General features: G+C 39.6%; 1 protein-coding gene across 1 annotated transcript; it reads left to right on the top strand.

Moving 5' to 3' along the window:
• The first annotated feature begins 3,055 nt into the window (after positions 1–3,055).
• Positions 3,056–18,918, top strand: CLDN1 (claudin 1). The gene is made up of 4 exons (XM_032406164.1): positions 3,056–3,499; positions 12,085–12,249; positions 14,462–14,546; positions 16,275–18,918. Exons 1-4 carry the CDS (start codon positions 3,277–3,279, stop codon positions 16,435–16,437), a joined length of 636 nt encoding a protein of 211 aa, XP_032262055.1. The 5' UTR covers positions 3,056–3,276; the 3' UTR covers positions 16,438–18,918.
• The last annotated feature ends 1,943 nt before the right edge of the window (positions 18,919–20,861 follow it).

Below are 20,861 nucleotides of genomic sequence, written 5' to 3' on the forward strand. Positions count from 1 at the left end.
GATGGTGGCTGAGCCCAAGCATCAGCCACAAATGGACATGGAGTAAACCAGCAGACTATTTGCTCTTTTCATCCATACCTCCTTCCCTGGCAGCAACACCTCTTCGGCAGGATCTGGATTCCCCGGGCGTGGATCTTAGTGGGCAGTAGAACAGATGGAGAAAGGACAGGAAGGAGCAGGAGGGCAGTCACAGGATGGAGCACCTCACTGGAGTAGAAGCGCTGGATTTAGGATGTTTAAGCTCTAAAAGCCACTGGTCCTCAGTTGATTAGGTTCACACAGAGAACTGCCATAGGACTGTGCTTAACGGCTGTGCTCTAGGCCGAGGTGAGTAGTTTGGGATCCCAGAGCTGCCATTTACCAAATATGATCCTGGGTGAGTGATTTGACATCTCTATATCTCTGTCACCTTCACGTAGGGGATAAAGCATGTAAAGTCTGAACTCAACACCTAGTGATAATAGTATGTTACCCACAAGGGTCAGCTATTATTACTTAGAGTCATAAAGTTTTACACTTGGGTGACCTTTTAGAAGTCAATTCCTAATTTTTATTGGTAGGAAAATTGAGAGGAGAAAGGAAGTAATTTGTCTAAGGACATAGGAGATCTTCGTACCCAACAGGCCAGGACATTTGCCATGCCATTGCCAACCTTTCTAGAAACTTCTTGGTCACCGTGCTGCTTCCACTATTTATGCTTCATATGTTAGAGGCCAATGTTTGTCAGTTGTTTTTCCTCTTAAGTCGCTGGATTTATGCTAAGCCATTATCTCACCCATCCTCTCTGAGGGAAAGACAGAAAACGAGACAGGATTAGGGAGGCCAGAGATGGGCATGGAACAGAGGGGAGTAAACAGCATCCACCACAACCTCACAAACAAGGCTGTGGGCAATGAAGTAATCAGCCTCACACAGCCCTGAAATAAACCAAAAACAAAAACACAGGACCATACTGACCACAAAATTCATACTTTCAATTCCCTGCAAACTGTAGGTTGAGAGAAACAGGTCTTCCTGCAGATGAAAAGGATCTGAGAACGAGTCTATCCATTGAACACAAATCTTGACTTCATTATTCCAATCTAAGCAACCAAGAAAAAATAATTTAAGAACAGTTTTAATTCTGAATTGACTGGAACAACACCACCACCAAAAGATTATATGATTCACATGGTAATGGTCTAGCCCTATAGCAAATTCTGAGAACCTCCTTTGAGCTAAATATTCCTGAGGAATAGACAGATCAAGTGTGATTGATAACCCCTCACCCACACCCACAGGCACCCATAGAACATCCACCTGGACCTAGAAAGAATTACTAACTTCAGGCTCAGACTCTGGGGACTCAACCTGGATGTGGTCCTGCCCTTCAAAGCTGACTGGGAGAATTCCTGGGGTCTGAGACTTTCAGAAGAAGGAGAACACTCACTTGTTTTAGTCTGGCTTACACTGAATGAAACCTCTTTATCCAGCTCATGTGGTACCTTCTTCATTGCTAGTCCCCAAATTTCCTTGCAGATCTGTCCTTTGGTCCTTTGGCTATCTGGAGATAGCCAGGTGGAAAGGAGGTTGGTGGGGCTTTTGTTTGTGTGTGTGTGTGCTTTTGTTGTTGTTGTTGTTGTTACTTTTATATAGACTTTGTTTTAAGGGCAGCTTTGGGTTCACAGCAAAGTTGAGCAGAAGGTACAGAGATTCTCATGTACCACCTGCCCCCCCCCCACATGCAAAGCCCACCTGTCCTTTCTCCATCAGCATCTCCCAAGTATTAGTTTGTTTGCTTGTTTTCATTCCTCTCACTCACCCTCTGAACTTTTTTTCCGTTCCTTCCTTGTTACAAACTGGCAGTTTTCACAGTAAATATGGGAACATATCTTGTTTTCTTCCTAACATGTTTATTCTGCCTCCGATGGACTTCTGTTTTTACTAAAATCATAGAAGCATCTCCTCCCACCACACTCAAACCACACACAAAAAGCAGTTGGGAAAACATTTTAATTATTCCAAACCACAAGATCACTTCTGAGTAACTACAAAGAAGGAAGTTTTAGAAACCCTTAGAGGGAAACTACAGGCTCAGCCAGACTAACACCTGAGGGGGTGGCCCCAGCCAGTCACTGCAAAACATGCAACCAGGATGCTGACTTCCTAAATCCCAGAGCAGTTCTCTTTTCTCTGGGGCAAGACTTTTTACATGCTCTCACATTTGATGAATGGTTGTCTGATAATTCATTAATAAAACACCCTTTGGGACACGGGGTGCACCCATTGGCCAGATCCCTCTGAGAAGTAATCACTGCTCTAAGACAAACTGCTGCAGGAAAGAGGCGTGTGTGTGTGTGTGTGTGTGTGTGTGTGTGTGAGTGTGTGTATATGTGTAGGGGTGGGGGAAGGTGGGCTGCATTTTCATAGGGATGATAGATTAAAGGGTATATATTCCGGTTGATTTGAGATGTAGTGGAAAGCAGAGTGGTCTGAAAACCAAGTATAAAGATGCTACTAACTTGCTGTGTGATCTTATGAAAACCATGTTTCCTCTCTGAGCCTCAGTTTCCTGATCTATAAAGTACAAAGATTTCTTACAACTCATGCAGAAATGTATGATTCTAGAAGAGACCATGAAGAGAAGAAGGGAACGGGAGGCAAAAGGGGGAGGGGGGAGAGATGAACAAAAGAGAGAGAAGTGTGTGGGGATGGGAGGGTGTCCTGGGGATAAATAGAAAATGCCTTTTAATAAGATAGTGAAATAAAGTTGCAAATGACACCGTGGGTCTTTTGAGGCCTCTATTTTTCATCGTTATGAATTTTTACTGTTTCCACATCATTTTTGGATAAGGGACGACTACGGGAGCACTGTGCAGATCTGATCCTCCCCAGGGAGTCCCCACACCTCAGGCGGGACCTTCCTGCCTAGGACTCTGCCATCGCGGGCTCCCGCGCTCCCCGCCGCTTTCCCAGCGAGCCGCTCTGAAACCACCAGGGGGCGCTGCGCGGCGGCCGGCGGGCCGGGGGCGGAGCTGCTTTAAATCGCGGCGCCCAGAGGGTTGGCGTCTCAGTCCCGGAGCCTGGCAGTAGCGCAGCTTCTCGCGTCCCGACTCCAGCGCCGACCCGGACGGGACCCAGACCCAAAGCTTCTTCGGTGGCAGCTCAGGGAGCAGGGCTCTCCGCAGTAACTTCCTCCGCGGGGCTCCGTCACTCCGGAGAGTCCCCGGTGCGCACCTGCCAACTCCGCCTTCTGCACCTGCCACCCCTGAACCAGCGCGGGCGCCCGAGCGAGCCATGGCCAACGCGGGGCTGCAGCTCTTAGGCTTCATCCTGGCCTTCCTGGGCTGGATCGGCTGCATTGTCAGCACGGCACTGCCCCAGTGGAAGATTTACTCCTACGCGGGGGACAACATCGTGACGGCCCAGGCCATTTACGAGGGGCTGTGGATGTCCTGCGTGTCGCAGAGCACCGGGCAGATTCAGTGCAAAGTCTTCGACTCCTTGCTGAATCTGAGCAGTGAGTGCCTTCCCCATCCCCACGGTCGGGAACCTGAGACCCCAGCCCCCCACCAGGGGCTCCGCTTTGGGGTAGTGGCTACCAATTGATTCTGTGGTATAATTACGTGGTTGTGAAACTTCAGTTGATCACATCTTCTGATCATGTGCTTTGTCGTGAGGAAGCGAGAGAACTGTGGTTTGGGAAGAGAGAAGCCCTGGCCTCAGCTCTGGTTTTTCCTCTAACTCGCCCGGTGACACTTTTCCTCTAGGTGTGGTTTCATCTTAAATTCCCATGACAGTGAGGTGGAGATTGAGTGGGTGAAGGCCAGCCTCCAACTTGAGCACTTAGGCTTGTCCTGGATATTGTAAGATTCTGTATAAATTGAAGAGTGGTGGGGTTTGGACAAGAAAACAGTATGCTTTGAAAAGTTTGGAGCCTGTCAGCTTTTCCAGATTCTTTAATTAACAGGGAATCCTAAAGTTTTAGGTAAATTGGGGGGGGGGGCGTAAAATCTATCTTTACTCTGAGTTTTCATAGTAAAAGTCACATTTCTACATGGAATGTCCCAACCTAGTGTCTACTACTCACACTTGAGCTTGAATCTTTTGATTTTTTTGATTTTTAAGATCCAGTAAGTATGGGGAAGTTCCTTTGCATCTTCTTCCATGACTCCTTCAAGAAGCCTCTTGAGATTCCCCTGAAGGGTTTAGCTTTCAAGCCAGGAGTCTGCAGAGGAGGCAGATTATGTAGTGTTATTTTGGAAAGTGAAGTTTGGTGGCAGGTGGAAAGGGGTGGCAAGAAAGAAAAGTTCTAAGTAAGCTCCCCTCATAATATGAAGGAGAATGAAGGCACTGGAGAAAATGCAGCAGAGGAGACAATTGCTGAAGGCAGAGCTCAGGCAGGGAGGAGGGTAGTGAGAGAAATGGTGGGTCTTCTCCAAGCTTCCATCTTCCTTGAAGGAGTGTCTGTGTAATGGATGTCTGTTCTTCTGTCAAGTTGAATTATGTAGAGTGATATTTCTAAGGATTATAGGGAGAAGGACGATAGGATGGCCTTTTTACTTTTGTTTATTTATTTATTTTTAGGTAAAACGTTATGAGTACCTTTTTAGAAACTCATTAAATTCCCACTTACTTAGGTCATAATAATTCATGGCTGGAGTACCTTCCTTGAGATACTGTGTTAGTTGCCCTAGACCTTTGACTCTCATGCCCTCAAACTAACTTGAAGAAAAGCTTACTTAGCCTTTGCCAGGATAAACAAACCTGACCACCAGCCCACCTTGTGTGCTGAGGGTGAGCCATGTTGCCATTGCTCAAGCTTCCTTCAATTGCCCTGTCCACCTCCAGCCTGTGGTTTTGTCAAAAACCATACATCTTAGAGTTATTAAATCTGTTCTGAATCTGTTTAAACAGCTTGCACACCTGTGGGATTTGGTTGGTCAATGTGCATGGTGGTTTGAGTGTTGTCACTTCAACTTTTCAAAGCTCCTGTATTAGGATCTTTTATACCAAATATAAGAAGTGTATTAAGTATACCCCTTTATATAATCATTGAATCTCCCCATGAAAAGACAAATGTGTATAAGGAAATGGTGTCAGGCATTTTGGGTATCATGTCGAGGACTTGGCAGATGGAGAAGGCTTTAAGGGAAATTCCAGAGAGGTCTCTGATTCTTCTGATCAAAACAGTTCATTTTCAATATGCTTAAATAGGTTTCCTTTTACTTCCTTAGGTGACCAAATAGAATCCATGACCAAACTGATCCATGTTGCAAATACTCCAGCAGGTCATCACTATACACGATAATGTGTTAAAATGTTTTATTTTGATTTATTCCTGGTTAATATAGCTGTTATAGTTTTTGAAGCTGTAGTAGAAGAACTAAACAATACCCGTTCCCCCATACAGATTTTAGAGATTTCTTCCTGATGATTCTTTTTAACTCCAGATCAGATTCCTCTTTTTGTTTTGGTTAAAACCAGGATTTATTCAAGGTGGAGCTGAGGCCTTTCTCTCAAAACTGATTCCCAGAAGAGGGAGCCTTGACTCATAGTGCTCTCCCAACCTGCCCATGACTCACTGGAGACCTTTGAACAGAGCCCAGGGAACCTGTCTCTGTTTCTCTGCCTGGGCAGTGGTCCTTACTCTCCTCTGATGTAGAGACCTGGGGTGGTGATTCATTGGTTGGTTTTGGTGCAGTTTTGTGATGTCTAAAAGAGAACAGAATTTCCTAGATGTAAGTAGCTTTCCTTGTAAAGGGTTGCATACCAGGAAGTGCTTGCTTTTAGCTTATAGCTTGGCTAGAAGTTTCCTGAAACTGTATCTTGCTCACTTTGCCAGTGGAGCCCACTTGGCATCTTAGAGTAGAGATACAGAAATTTATCAAGGTTTAAGGCAATGGATGTGTTAAAAGCCCTTGATTCCCTGCTCTAACTGGTGTCGGCTATGAAAAGCACATGACATTTATAAAGGGTTACAGGATGTTTAAACCAATATAGGAAATGAGATACAACAGGGCTTCTTTTAGGTGGTTCTTGCAGAACAGTTTATGAAAACGTAACCGAGAAGCTTCCCTTGGGGGGAGGGGTGATGTTACACTGTGTATCGTGGTTTTACTATGGCTGAGACAATTTCAATTCCATCCCAAGTATGAGATGCTCATTCACACTGATGACCGCTGAGAGTTGGCACATACAAAGGGCAGTGCCAGGTACTGCTCGCAGCAGACTTTTTCTGGATTAAACTGTACATCTTGCCTTCTGCTGATCCAATTCTCAAACTTTTGGCAAGCTTGCACCTGTTTTAGGTACTTAGTTAATTGTTTTTTCTTGCTTGATTTTAATAGCTAAAGCTGTCCAAAGATTGGGCTGTCCTGGGAGGTTGCATTGTGGGAGGTGCACAAGCAGAGAAGTAAGCATTTTGTAGGAATGTTGTAGGGAAAATCCAAGCACCAGACAAATGGAAGGTTAGGCTAGACTCTCTCTAAGTCTCATCTAACCTTGGGATTCTGTAATTTGTTTATAAGCTCCTCTAGCCTGTTCAGCTTGCTTTGCATGAATCCACATGTGTGTAGGTGTGCTTAATGAGTATTGGTTGTCAGTGAGGTTTCCCAGCACTCTCCCCATGATGTCAGGCTCAATCAAAGAGACGAAATCACTGACTTGGATTTTAAAGTCTTGAAAGTCTTGGAAGCAAAGGCAGAGAAGAAGGCAGCCACTTATACTTCCCCAGACTGCATGATACTGCTACATCCCAAGGGTGTTCAAGGAACCATTGGTGTTCGAATCTGTTTCATGAATTAGTTCTGACTCTTGGAATGATGGAAGTAGGAAAAAAAAAAAAAAATCCAAGCTTGAGGTCATAAGTTCTCAATTCTAACCCTTGTTTTGCACTAACTAACTATGTATATTATTGTAAGCCACTTGATTTCTCTGGGCTGAAGAGAAATAAAATAGGGCTTATTTTATAAGCCTTACTTATAAAATAGTGCAGAATAAGAGGAATGGGGAGATGAACCGACGGTTCATTCATCCACTCAACAAACGTAAGCTGGGCCCTATTCTTGCTCCCAGGGATGCAACTAAGATAATTTATAAGGTGCCAATGTGGATTCCTTCCAGTGTCAACATTCTCTGTTACTAACTGCCATGATGGAAAACAAAGAAGAAGTGGCATAGTTTAGGTTTCCTTGATTGGAGTGATGAGTAAGTGGTAATATAGAAGCATAAATTTAATCATGAGGCAATTTCTCTAAGGAACAAACAAAAAAGAGCAAAACTACTCAGGACATCCTGAAAAGTGGTAAGTCCTGCCTCATCCCAGACCACTTCAGTTACTGAGTGGGGTGGTATATTGAGGTCATACCCAGTGGCCACCAGCTTACACACCAATAAAATAGAAATCCTAACAATGAGAACTCCTAAGAAACTTTGACCTTGAGTACAAGTGAAAAAGCCAGGGGAGTATAGTTGTGTGACAGTCTGTGATGAGCTCATTTAACTACAGAGAAGAGAACATTTTTGTTCCAGTCACCTGATGGTCAGTTCATTTACTTGTCTAATACTTATTAAGCAACCACTCATGCAAAGGGGTACTACATGAGGATGCAGATTTAATTAAAATCAGCTTTGTTTGATGCATACTATATAGGGTAATAATATAGCAGTATGGCCGGTAAGTAGCATAAACAATGTCAGGTATTTGTAGGAGATTCTGCTGTTTGTATAGTGAGACTTTTACAAACCTTTAGAAAAAAAAAAAAAATTGACATACTTGTCTTTCTACACTGATGTTGATTAACCCAACTGTAGTAGATCAGTAACTCCTCACTCATCTCTTGTCTTGTAAGTAGAGATCTTTGTAAGTATTTTTTCAAATTATACTTTCAGGTTGAAGGTGGTGAGAACTCCTTAGGGGGTCTTTAATCTCAAGATTATCAGTCTAGCTAAATGTAATTAAAAGACTGCCTCCTCTATCTACTGCTGAATAATGATGGGAAACAATAGTGTAACTTTTTGAATGTTTGCTAACTATTTTCTCCACAGACCACTTTAGTCAGTGATAATAATATTGTAGCGATATCTCCAAATTTAAAGAGCCAGGAAAGGAACGTATTTGCATTTTGAATTGATCCAATTAGACCAGCTCAGAGTTAATAATTCAAGGCTGTCCTGTATCTCTCTGGTCCAAAATGTTATTTTGTGGCTTTCAAGTGTTTCTCAACTTCTGTACCCTGCTGATCATTATTCCACCAGGAGAAAAACTTTATCTCGGAAGCTCATTCAATGCAGAATTTTAAAATCTTGAAAATAAAAAAAAAAAATCAAGTTAAGCAAAAAGTATGATTTGTTCCCTCCTTGTATAAATTTCTGGCTTTTAGTGATTGAAACTAAGTTTGGCTTTTATATAGCAAAATTTTATTATCTCCAGGCTCACTAGGGAGGCATTTCTCAGTAGTATATCAAAGCTTAAGCTAACCACAAGAGAATAAGTATATTTCCCTATCATATTAGTGCAATTTTGAAAAAAAAAAAAAAATATGTGCTAATTTGAATGAATTGAACACAGATTGAATAATCCATGTGGCATGCCAGGTACTGTTCTTAGTGTTTTGGATTGAAAAATATCTGGCCCAAGACATCAACGAGCTCACAATTACATATTTTAGATCTCTGACTTAAAAGCCTTCCATAAGACCTTAATTTGAAGGATTCATCTGGTTCCAGCTTAAAACTGTACAATTTAGATTCTATCTCCAGGTAAAACCCTCATAACTTGTAACACAACACTTGCTTACTTTGACTTTGTAATCCATTGTTACATATGCCTGACTAGTGAATTTTCATGTTGTTATGATTCTCACACTGTTTTTTTTTTAACATCCCCCCCTACTCCTACTTATCACTATAGTTAAGAATTCATCCAACTGTCTCCAGTGGAGCAAGATGAGATTTTTGTGTTTGATGCCCATCCAGTATTGTAAAATACAGAGAAATTTTGTAAATCAATGGATGCCAAGAGGTAGATGAGAAATATTGCTTTGCAGAATAATGCTCTTGCTTGGGGCGCCTGGGTGGCTCTGTCGGTTAAGCGGCTGCCTTCAGCTTGGGTCATGAGCCCAGGGTTCTGGAATTGAGCCCTGAACTGGGCTCCTTGCACAGCAGGGAGCCTGCTTCTCCCTCTCCCTGCCGTTCCCCCTGCTTATGCTCTCTCTCTCTCTGACAAATAAATAAATAAAATCTTTAAAAAAAATAATGCTCTTGCTTTGTCAGATTTTTAAAAATGAGACATGATCCGCTGCTCTAGATGGCTTATATGATTCCTAAGGATTTTCCCCCCATTTCCTCCATTATTTTTTGTGCATTATGCAAATAAGTCATGATTCTGTAAAGAAAGAAAAGATAGGGGGTTTTGTTAGTGAACAGAACAAAATATCTGCCTTGTCCCCCTTAGAAGCTTTGTGAAAGAGGTGGAAAGAATAAAATGGGTATGGCATGAATCATGTGTGCTTTCCTAGAGAACTTGAAGGGGAAAAACTCAGAGATGAAAACCATGAATGTTAGATCAGCCCAGGTGAGCCCTGGAGTAGTTTATCTGTGTGTGCTCCCTGCCTGGGTGGTTTTATGCAAGTCTGACTCATGAGACTGAGAGGCCTGGTAGACTCCTCGTGAAGAATACCTTGTGATCCAAGTGCTCAGACCTGCTGGGCTGGTGGCCTGCTGTTTTTACGTGAAGTGCAGATCAGAATGATTATTATAGGAGCTGGGTCAGGTTGGGGGCCCTACAACTCAAACAAAGTGGAAAACTTGGAGAAAGATCAGAGATTAATAATAAAGGTGATTAATAAAGGTTGGAAAACTGTTTATGAGAAAAACAGCAGAAGTGGCTGAGAGATGTGGAAGGCTATATGTATTTGAAGGGTTAGCATAGGAAGAATATTTACTAATTGTGCTCTCTCTACTGAAGGTAAAAATCTTGTCACCCCTTCTTTAAAACCCTACAATGACTTCTGATTACACTTGGAATAAACACCTTACTCTAGCTTGCAAAGCCCTGCAGGATCTAAGCTTTCTGACCACCACGCTAAACGCACCTCATTTTGTCATATTCCGTCATCCTCCAGTAGAGTGACCAGCTGTCCCCATTTGTTCAGGATTCAGGTCCTTCTTAGGAGGTGGGACCTGTAGTTTTAAAACCAAGACAGTGCCAGGTAAACAGATGGACAGTCATCCTATCCTCCTGGCATGTGGATTATCTTTGTGATTTTTAGTATTTCTCCTTCCAGCATTCTTTTGCCTGAAATGCCTTTCTTCTGAGTGGCATTTAGGACCAGATCTGATATTTGTGTTGTGTATAAGAACTTAATTATTTTACTTTTCAATTTCCTGTCATGTAATGATTGTCTTGGCAAAAACTCTTCGTAAATCAGAAGGAAGGACATGCCATAACGGTGGATTCCTTGGTACTTTCCTCTTCTTGCCACAGTATTGTTTGTGATCCAAGCAAGAAGCTTTACACTAATATTATAAGCAGCTTCAGTTCCTGGGAAACCCGCGGCCCATGGAACATGTGTTTTGATTCAGCAATTCTTTATGCTGGAATCTTATGAGAAGTGTGTGGGTAGGGTGCATGTGTGCCCCAGGTGTTTACAAGGAGCTGGTTATGGAAGGGGAGTGTCTCCATTTTGCTGTTTACTTAAATCAAGTAAAAATGTATCTTGGCTTCCAAAATAGCTCTCAAATACAGTAAAAAAAAAAAATACTTTTGATTCTTCTTAGAAAGAGGTTATTGTCATTTTAGCAGAGATTGGTTATGGCAAGGATATAAATATTAACAAATTAAAATTGAATGTTTTAGAAATCTCTAGAGTTAGTAATGATTGGTAATGTAAGTTTTCAACCCTGAGCATCATAAGACTGAGCTTAGGTATCAATTTGATAGTGAGATACAGAACCTTTCCATCATGTCAGCCACTTTTAAAGACCATCAAGAAGTAAATTGTTCCAGCTTCCTGGTTAGAGATATCATCATTCACACTTTACATAATAGAAACTTGATCCCAAAGAATAATAAGTAGCTTACCCAAGATAGCATGGTTTGTTACAATGTAAATACTATTTATACATGGAAAAATAATTGTTACATGTAAACACTGTCAATAAGATAATGATCTTTACCTGAAGGAAGAAATAAATCTAGAATTAATCAAACTCATTAACCAGAGTAGTTTCGGCTCATTTTTCTTTAAATCTGTGCCTTTATACCACAATGATAGTGTCATGTTTTTATTCTTTAAGAAACATACTGGCATAATCTCCTGAAGCTGACTATATCGTGATTTAGTACACCAATGACAATAACAGGAAATGAGAAAATTAGTGGAATCTTGAGAAATACTACATTAAATTATTGTCTGCTATTTTACAACATGACAATTTAATAGTTTTGAACACTGGTGATATCTCTGAATATGAAACTACCTTGTTCCAAAGTAACATCTCAAAGGTTATTTTGTTTTGTTCTAAGAAAATGGCATTTATATCCCCCACCCCGAGGCCAGTCACTGGGGATACAAATGTTACTTATCCAGCCGTGATAATCTTTGAGAAATTCATTACTTATCTTCCAAATTCACCTGTTTTTTTCTGCAGCTTGATGACTGGAGTATAAAGCTGTTGACTATTACCAAAGTATATTGTAAGCCATTTTAATTATAAATGGCTTAACATTAAGGATAATACATATGATTGTTATTTCAGAATCAAAATACTCTGTTAGTGAGGATTAAAGATGTATTAGTTCTGCTAAACCTATTCAACCAGATCATTAATTATTTTTCCAGAGGATTTGAAGTTCATATTGAAAACATAAATTGTGAGAGCTGGAGGGCTTCTTACTCATCATGCAGCCAGGCGTTTGTTTCTCTGGAGTGGAAATTGTGTTGGTTACCTGCAGAAACATCATCGGAACTGGGGTCTTGTGACTCCTAGTTCATTGTTATCTTTCCCATACATTATTGAAATATACGTGGCCTTCAATCATTCTTCTTCTCTTGTTGGCCTAGGCACGATTTTTACATGTTCTAAAACGTTCTCCACCAGGTACTTTGCAAGCCACCCGCGCTTTGATGGTGATTGGCATCCTGCTGGGACTTATAGCCATCTTTGTGGCCACAATTGGCATGAAGTGTATGAAGTGCTTGGAAGACGATGAGGTGCAGAAGATGCGGATGGCTGTCATTGGGGGAGTGATATTTCTTATTGCAGGTAAGAGAGGCCCTGCCTCCTTCACCTCACTAATCTGTCTCTGGTACGGGTAAAGACCTAGGTTTGAGTTTCCTTAGATTTTGTTGGATTTGTTGCACTTGGGTTGATTTTTTCAGTTCCTTTAAAATCTTGAAGACATAAAAACCTTAAGTCTAATTGACTTTCACATTCTCAAGTAGGATCCAAATGGAAATTTGAGATCTGTGTTCATGGTGGGCAGGTCTATTCATTGAGGTTCCAGGTGTCAGCTGATTTGCTAGAAGGAGTCTCCCAGGTGAAGAGAGATATTTTTTATTTAGCAAGCATTTGGGAACAATTCTGTAAGATTCAAAAAATTTCTGGAGTGTCTCCATAGACATTATGTGGCAAAGATGGGGAGTTATGACAGAGAACATAAAGAATGTGTGAATCAAACAGGTCTATGGGGAATGGATGGAACTGGGATTCTTGGAGAAAAATGAGGACAGCATTCCGGACAGACAGATCTGATTCCACATAAACAGGATGTACTATAGACAAGTGAAAAGAAAGGCCAAATGGAGTGGAGGTAGAGGTTGGAATGGCAGGAAATTAGGTTAGATGAGTTAAGAAAGAGAAAACCTTGATAAAGGAATGAAGTTATGTTTTCCATAGAAAATACATACATGTTTGTTGCTTCATTCAAGTGTTGATTGAGGAGTTACATATGTGACCTTTGAGAAAATGAGTACCAGGAAAAGACATGGATAGTTCCATTATGAAACCCTATTATAAGGACTATATTAAATAAGGTAGTGTGTATGTGTGCAGACAAAATAGTATGTGTGTGTAAACACATAAAATAATAGACTACTATATACATTATATATAACATATATACAGCATATGGTATATGCAGCCTATTGTTTTTGAAAATGAGATCAGTGATACAATCTACCATTGGGAAGAGCTAGAATTAGAATTTCTTTTCTCATTTTCTCTTTGGAAAAAGACTTGCTAGGAGCCTTTAGCCCAGCATCATATGTGGACTTAACCAATAATGAAGGAAGAGAGTCTGGCTTTGCTGGAGATTTGGTTAAAGGGATCAGTCTTTCAGTTTATTCAAATTAGCTCCTGTCAGAAAAAGCACGAATGGCATTTTATTCCCAATAGTTTGATCCCAAAGGCTGTGAATAAACATACTGCATAGCACCCTTCCTTTGCTTGCCTTCTTGTAACTCCTGTAAATGACTGCAGCACCCCCACGTCCCTTTCAGGGACTTCCTAGGGAGTAAGGGTGGCAAGTTCCAGCACATTCTTATGGTGTATCTGAGCAGCCAAAAGCAATAGTGTTTTCTGTCAAGTATTAGAGGCAATTAGATTGGACCAGTTTTTTGGGGGGGTGGGGGAGAGAAAGAGGAAGTAGCATGGAAATATTTAATCTGTTTATATTGATGGTTTTGTATAATTACTATACAAAGAAGTTATTTAATTTCCTTGGATAAGAAATATTGAGATATTTTACACTTCTTATAAATGATAGAAGTAATTATGTTGACTAGTTTCTGTGGTATTACTGAAATATGGAATCTGTGGGAAATTGAGAGGTTGCTGTGCAAATTGATCTGGTGGGGCCCCTCACCACATCTCCAGGCAGTACGTCGCATGTCTGGCCAGGGGGGCAGTAGGATTTGGGGGGTCTGGTCCACACTGAGACAGGTCCTGCTCTTCCCTGCTATCTAGTTGTTTACTTCCCTTCTGGTCCTGCAGAAATGTAAATTTTGAATTTTGGTCAAGAAAAATGTAGAAGGGTTTACATCTTCCCTTTTGTAAGTGACTCTGTGTATACTAATAAGGACACTGGTTTTATTAAAAGTAGTTTAGTACACTGATGTGTAACAATATCTTTGAAGGAACTCTTATTGACATCAACCTGTTGAATTGTTTTGGAAAAAAGCATTATGTGTGCCCGTGACCTTGGACTCTAAGTGAATAAGGTGACGTGAAGAGTATAAACCATGCCCAGCTTCAACCTAATATTTTTGTCTGTCTTAATAGAATATTTGGAATAAATCATGTCTGAATCTCTAATCTCCCTAAGTTAAAATTGTCTGAATTGAAACTGACTAAGTTAAAAATGTCAACACTATTGATGGGATTTAATTCTTGTAAAATGCTTATAAATTTAATGTGCTGTATATTTATACTTATTGTTCCATAGTGATTAACCATCTTTTGTTTCGAATTTCTGTAGGTCTGGCTGTTTTAGTTGCCACAGCATGGTATGGCAATAAAATTGTTCAAGAATTTTATGACCCCATGACCCCGGTCAATGCCAGGTAATGCTATTCATGCATAAAACTATTTTATTATTTATTTCTCAAAGAAAATACCCTATTTATCTCCTACAAAGTTCAGCTAGTGCCATAACTTCTCGGATTTGCTTTGTAGAACTTTGTGAAATTTTAGTCAAACTTGAAAATAATCTGAAAGGCCTGTGACTCATGTTAAAATGAGTTTGATAATTGCTTTAACAGCCTATATTGATGACAAAATGCACTTAAAAGTAGAAAATTCTCAATCTCTGTACTTTCCAACTGTATACTGGACCTTTTTCCTGGTTCATTTTTTTAAATATCAATAAAGATGTTAACATACTTAAAATTTCCTTTTTGAGGTATGTCCCAATACTTCCAACACTTAATTAAGTGATTTTTTTTGTAACTTAACACATGGTTTATGATTGATTGGAAAAAAATAATACTACTCTAGGGGTTAATGAATATAACTTCATTCCCAATAGTTTAATTTTATTTAGGAAAACATAATTTAACTTATTTATGAAAAAAACAAGTTGAGATGCCACTTTGAAATTTTATGTTCCATCACAACTATAAAATTGGCTTTGCTAAAGTCATTTTTATTTATATTGTGAGTTGTAGAAATAAAAGAGCTGATTCTGGGCTCTCATGTAACAACACTCTTTGATCAGGGTCAAGGCTCTTTGTCTCACTGTGTTCACATCATTAAAGCCTAACAACTTCATTCAGAGTCAGGACGTTAAGGCATAATTATTGTTTGTTGAGTGCTGGCATGAATGGATGCAGAATCTCCGTGGCCAGAGAGATAAGGTGTGCTTCTCTTCATATAATCACCCACACTAGGAAAACATATACTGCAGTGATTGTGATCGTGTTGGAGCCTTAGATCTATAAGACTTGCAACGTAGGGACAGAAACTGCAAGAGGTCAATAGGCTAATTTTTTACCAGTAAAAATTATCAAGTGAAAGCACTTTATAAATTGCTTGGTACTGTTTATGTGTTATTTACATTGTCTCTCATGATCCTGAAAGCAATCCAGTGAGGCAGGTGGGATTATCTTGCTTTAAGAGAAGCAGAAATTTAAGGTTGGGAGGTGAAGTTACTAGCCAAGAGTGCAGCAGTAGAGAGTTTGCATCAGGACTCAAGGCTAGGCCTGCTCCGCCCTATTGTCTGCCATCATTCACAGAGCCTCTCCCCAGAAGTTTGGCTCCATACACCGAGCTGTATCAGCTCAATCTAGAATGGTCCATGGATTGTTTAGAAGTCTTTTTTTACGAAACCATACATTTCTGATTTCCGTGTACCTAGGATCAACTATTGAAAATTCTAATAGTCTCCATCACTTGCCAGCAATTTTCTTTATAGGATATGGTTGCTACTTGGCAATAGCATAATTGTTAAGTTTTAGCCTGGGAATCATGGTCCAAACCCAGCTTCTAAAATACAGAAACATGCTTCACAAGTCTCCTGCATGTGGTAAAGTCTTTGGAAATATTTGTGTGATTACCCTGGTGTTGCGGGCCATATGGTCTGAGTTACTATTGCAAAGTGTCTACAACTGCAACGTAAACATTCTGGTATGTCTGTGTTCATGAACCTTAGAGTACTTCCCCCAGGGGATCAGAGGGGATTTTTTTTCCCAGTGGAAAAAAAATATAATGAATATGATATTGATTTCCTTCCTTAATTATATTACAAAAGTCCCCAATGATTCATTGATGAAACAAATGCGTTGTCTTTTCAGGTATGAATTTGGTCAGGCTCTCTTCACTGGCTGGGCTGCGGCTTCTCTCTGCCTTCTGGGAGGTGCCCTACTTTGCTGCTCCTGTCCCCGAAAAACAACATCTTACCCAACACCACGGCCCTATCCAAAACCTGCACCTTCCAGTGGGAAAGACTACGTGTGACACAGAAGCAAAAGGAGACAACACTGTTGAAACAAATAGAAAATGGACATTGAAATACTGTCATTGACATTAGGGCCTTAGACTTTTGACTATTGGAGTCTGAACTGTGGTATTGCAAAAAACAACAACAACAAACAAATGCAAAAACAAAAAAAAAAAAAAACATATTTTTTTAAAATATGCTTTGCTAAAAATGGCTTAGTCTTATTTTATCTCCTTTCCTCAATAGGGGAGGGAAGCCTTTTCCGTTTTTATTACTGCTTCCCACTGAGTAATCATCTCAAATGTGGGGAGAGGGGGCCCCTTAAATATATATATAGATATGTACATATATATGTTTTTCTATAAAAAGCTAGATAGCAAAAGCTCTTATCATTATGTTGGTACCAGTATACTTAAAATATATCTAAAAAAAAGAAAAATATATTTAATTCTATATTGATTAAGAAAGTTTATTTGGTATATTTTCCTCTTCTATATGGACACATGTATAATAGGTGGAATTTCATTTTCCCTCTTTCATGAGCTTTTAGTGTCTTTGACAAAAGACCTAATCTGCTTTACCAAGTATGAACTTTTTCAGTTCTTCACATGTGCCCTTTTCATGTGCTTCTTTGATAGTATTTTGATTATGATCTTATAGCCTGTGCTTTCATCATCCTTTGTGCCTTCTTTTTTAAGAGGCTGAGCTTAAATCTTGAATCTGATAACACATTTCATATGCCTAAAATAAAATTCCTAGAGTCAGGAAGAATCTCTTACAAATCAGAACTTTGGGAGCATGTCTTTCTGCAAGACCAGATGATATATTCCTGTTGACCTTCCCACATGATTTCTGTACTCTGACCTACAACGCTCTTGTTTGCTTTGAAAATATTTATCTGATTCAGTTGCTGTATGCTGCTTTCACAAGGGTTGTAACAACTGTATTGATTGAACTTTTAAGCTACTTATTCACAGTTGTATATCCCCTCAAACTATCCTTTTCTCCCTCTCAATTGTATTGTTTTCTCATATGTAATTATCGTATAGTTTACCTCTTTCTAGAGAAAAAATGGCTCATATATCTGTTTGTCTGAATGAAGTACTAGACTTCCTGTAGTGATAATCTGATGACAGATATTCTCTCTCTAGCTGTAAGCAAGTCACTTAATCTTTCTCCTCTTTTCCCATCTGTCAAAATGAGATAATGATACTTAACCAGCTGGTAGAGGCAGTGTGAGTATTAATTAGTTGATATTATGCTCATTCTTTGAACATGAACTATGCCTAAGTAGTGTTTTTATTTGTTCAGTTGGCTGTTAAGTCACTGAATCAAGCCTATGCACACGTTTTTATATCGGCCAGCACCCTCCTTTCTTCATGGCCCGTTTCCTTTCTATGAGCTGTGTCTAAGATGCTTTTGGTTCTCTGTTCCATTTTAACAATTGCTCTTAGTTTTCCGGTCTAAGAAATTGCTCCTTCACTTGAGCAAGATGATGTAATGGAAAGGTGTTGGCTTTGGTGTCTGGAGACCTGATTGGAGTCTTGGTGCTATCAATTACTGTGTGAGTTTGGGCAAGGCACTTGCAATGCCCTAGATTTAGTGCCTCATCTGTAAAAAGGTGATTGTAATTCCTGACCTGCCTACCTCACAGGGCTGTTGTGGGGATCCAGTAAGATGGGATACATGTAAATGTGGTTTTATAAGGTAAAAAAAATATATATATATATACTGTACTGGGGAAAGAATTAAGGATTTAAATGCATTGGTTTTTGGATTGCTTTTCAAATTCCTGAAAAGAGAGAAATTCTAAGAAATGGGTTTCTTGCCTTAATCTCTCACATGATGGGACACTAAAGTGAAATTCTGCTTACTAAATGAAAAAGATTCTAAGGAAGTCTTCGATTTCTTCAGTCAGTATGGCCTGGTGCTTTTTGTGGCTAGGCTTTTCTCCTTTCAGTAATGCAGACTTGACTTAGGACAAGTTTGCAGATGTAATGGGTAAAACAGAAGCGTAAGCATCAGCAAAGCCAAAGTACGAAAGATTTTTTTGAATTATAATCATTTGCAAGGGTGTACAAGGTGAGTTTCTGTTAAGGGATGTTATCAGAGGTGTTGCTATTAGCTGGCAGCACTGCTCAAACAGGTAGTTTGGGAATAGTAATTCATAGTGAAACCACATTGGGGGGGTTATCCGAAGGACCGTATCGTATGAAGTTATGAACCAATAAAGTTTAGTATGTCTCCCAAACCTGAAACTCTATGTTCTTAGAAGGTATAATTCAAAGAGCCTTTGCTACATACACAGGGTCTAATAATGTCTGAGTGTAAATGCGTGGTGGTTACTGCTTGCTAAACTCTACAGAGAAATTGATAATCCAAAATGGCCAACAGAATTGGTACACCAGAATTTATCCAATTTTGATGTTTTTGTACTCTGCTTCTGTGCCTGAAAACAGACAAATAGATATTTTGGAGTTTTGTAATGGGAATTTGTATAAAGCATTACTCTTTTTCAGTAAATTGTGTTTTTTTAATAAAAAAAAATCCTTAGCTTGTTTTTCTAATTATTTATTTCAAGATCACCATGCTTGGAAGATGATATGGTTTGGGGTAGTATCTGACTCACTGTTCCTGGGAAAGCACTATTGTGCCTCTGGGCCATGCGTCAAGTAGTTGTGTGGCTCTGCCCACTTGAATGTCCTATTTCTCTCAAACTGAGTTTCTTCCTCATCAAGGCTGGTGATAGAGGAGAATGCCAAGAGAAGTTACTTTATTTTCCTCATCCACAAACAGAGGATATGCTACAAAGAATGACTAAATGGTAAAATAGCCAGCTGGAAAGTATTGTCCAAGTTTAAGGTGGTTGTGTTCCTCAGAAGGTGGAAGAGTGACGGATGGTAGGCTAGAAATCCATTATCGTTTTTGTAATGATTATTATCAAAACTACCTCTGAGGAAAGCAAGTGATGAAACACATTCACTCATTATCTGAAAATATCAATAATAGATAAAGCCTTAATTGTAACCTCTCCCTGGGCAATTTTCTTATTAAAGAGATAGGCTTGTCAACAAATGATTGCAGCTGTGTGTGGAATTTCAGACATCAGCAGGTTGGGTGAGAGACTAAGGCCAGTTTGATCTGAACTAATTAAGCAAATCAGAATCCCCACTCTTTCTGCAGAATTTAAATCTCTGGGGGTGGGGTCCAGGCCCATGATGTTTGAGAGGAAATAAAATGCCTAGGTGTTCGTGACAAGAACTCTTAAGGGAAAAGCCTGGATTGTAAATCATACCAAGTAGACATCCACTTCTGTGTGAGCTCATCCTTGTTGGATGCCATTATTCTGCGAACCATGCTGTTTCCACTTTCCTCATGTAGCACTTCCCATGTGGATGTGTGCCCCGGGTTCAGGGAAAACTCCATGCCATTTTTATATTCCCCATCTTTAAGCTTGTAGCTAATCCTAATAAAATCTGGTAGTGAATTCTTTCCCTTCTTGCATGTAGCAGTGGGGTAAGATTTCCCAGCACCCTTCTTTCCCACCCCAGACACGCTGCATGTGCCCCCAGCCTGCCCTAAAATCTCTACAATTAGCTGGTACCATGGAAACTGATAGAAGTCATTACAGATTCTAGGGTGATGTGGAGACAGCTTGTTGACTTGAATGTGAAAACCAAAACTCAAAAAATTTCAGGAGGAAAAAAAACAGGAGAACCGAGGCTTTAACATTAATTACAGAATTTTTTTTATTAAATAAAACAAAAGCAAGCAATTTTCAAAAAAGGATATATACAACTCCATCAAAATGAAGAACTTCTGTTCATCAAGAACATAATAGGGACATACAAAGACAGTCCATAATTAGGAGGAGTATTCATATCACCACACAGCATATAATAAACAAAAATTTAATATCCAGAATATAAAAAGAACACCAATAAATCAATTTAAAATATGCAACTCAATAGAAAAATAAGCAAAGTTCATAAAAAGGCGTTTCACAAAAGATGAATGATGTAAGGTCATTAAGATATGAAAATATGCCCAACTTCATTAATAACTTTAATAATAAAACCTTATCAATAAAATTAGTGAGATGAAAATTTAGACAATAGGCATAATTTAAGAAGTCTGATAATATAGATGTGAAAGGGGATGTGGATAAATGGTGGTGGGTCTCTCAATTGGTCCAACAAAGTTTGAAATATTGCTATATTATAAATTTAAACATCCAAACTCACATAAAAATGCACTACTGGAGAAACTCTTACATATATACTGGGACACATGAACACAAAAGACCACCATAGTAACTATAACAGCAAGAAAACTAGAATACTTTCAACTGTTCATTGATGAGAGAATAATAAATTGTAGTGCATTCATACGATGGAATATCTTATAGCAGTGAAAATGAATAAAGTACAGCTATACATAA

This window comes from Phoca vitulina, unplaced genomic scaffold (assembly GCF_004348235.1).
Source record: "Phoca vitulina isolate PV1807 unplaced genomic scaffold, GSC_HSeal_1.0 scaffold8, whole genome shotgun sequence".
NCBI lineage: Eukaryota > Metazoa > Chordata > Mammalia > Carnivora > Phocidae > Phoca > Phoca vitulina.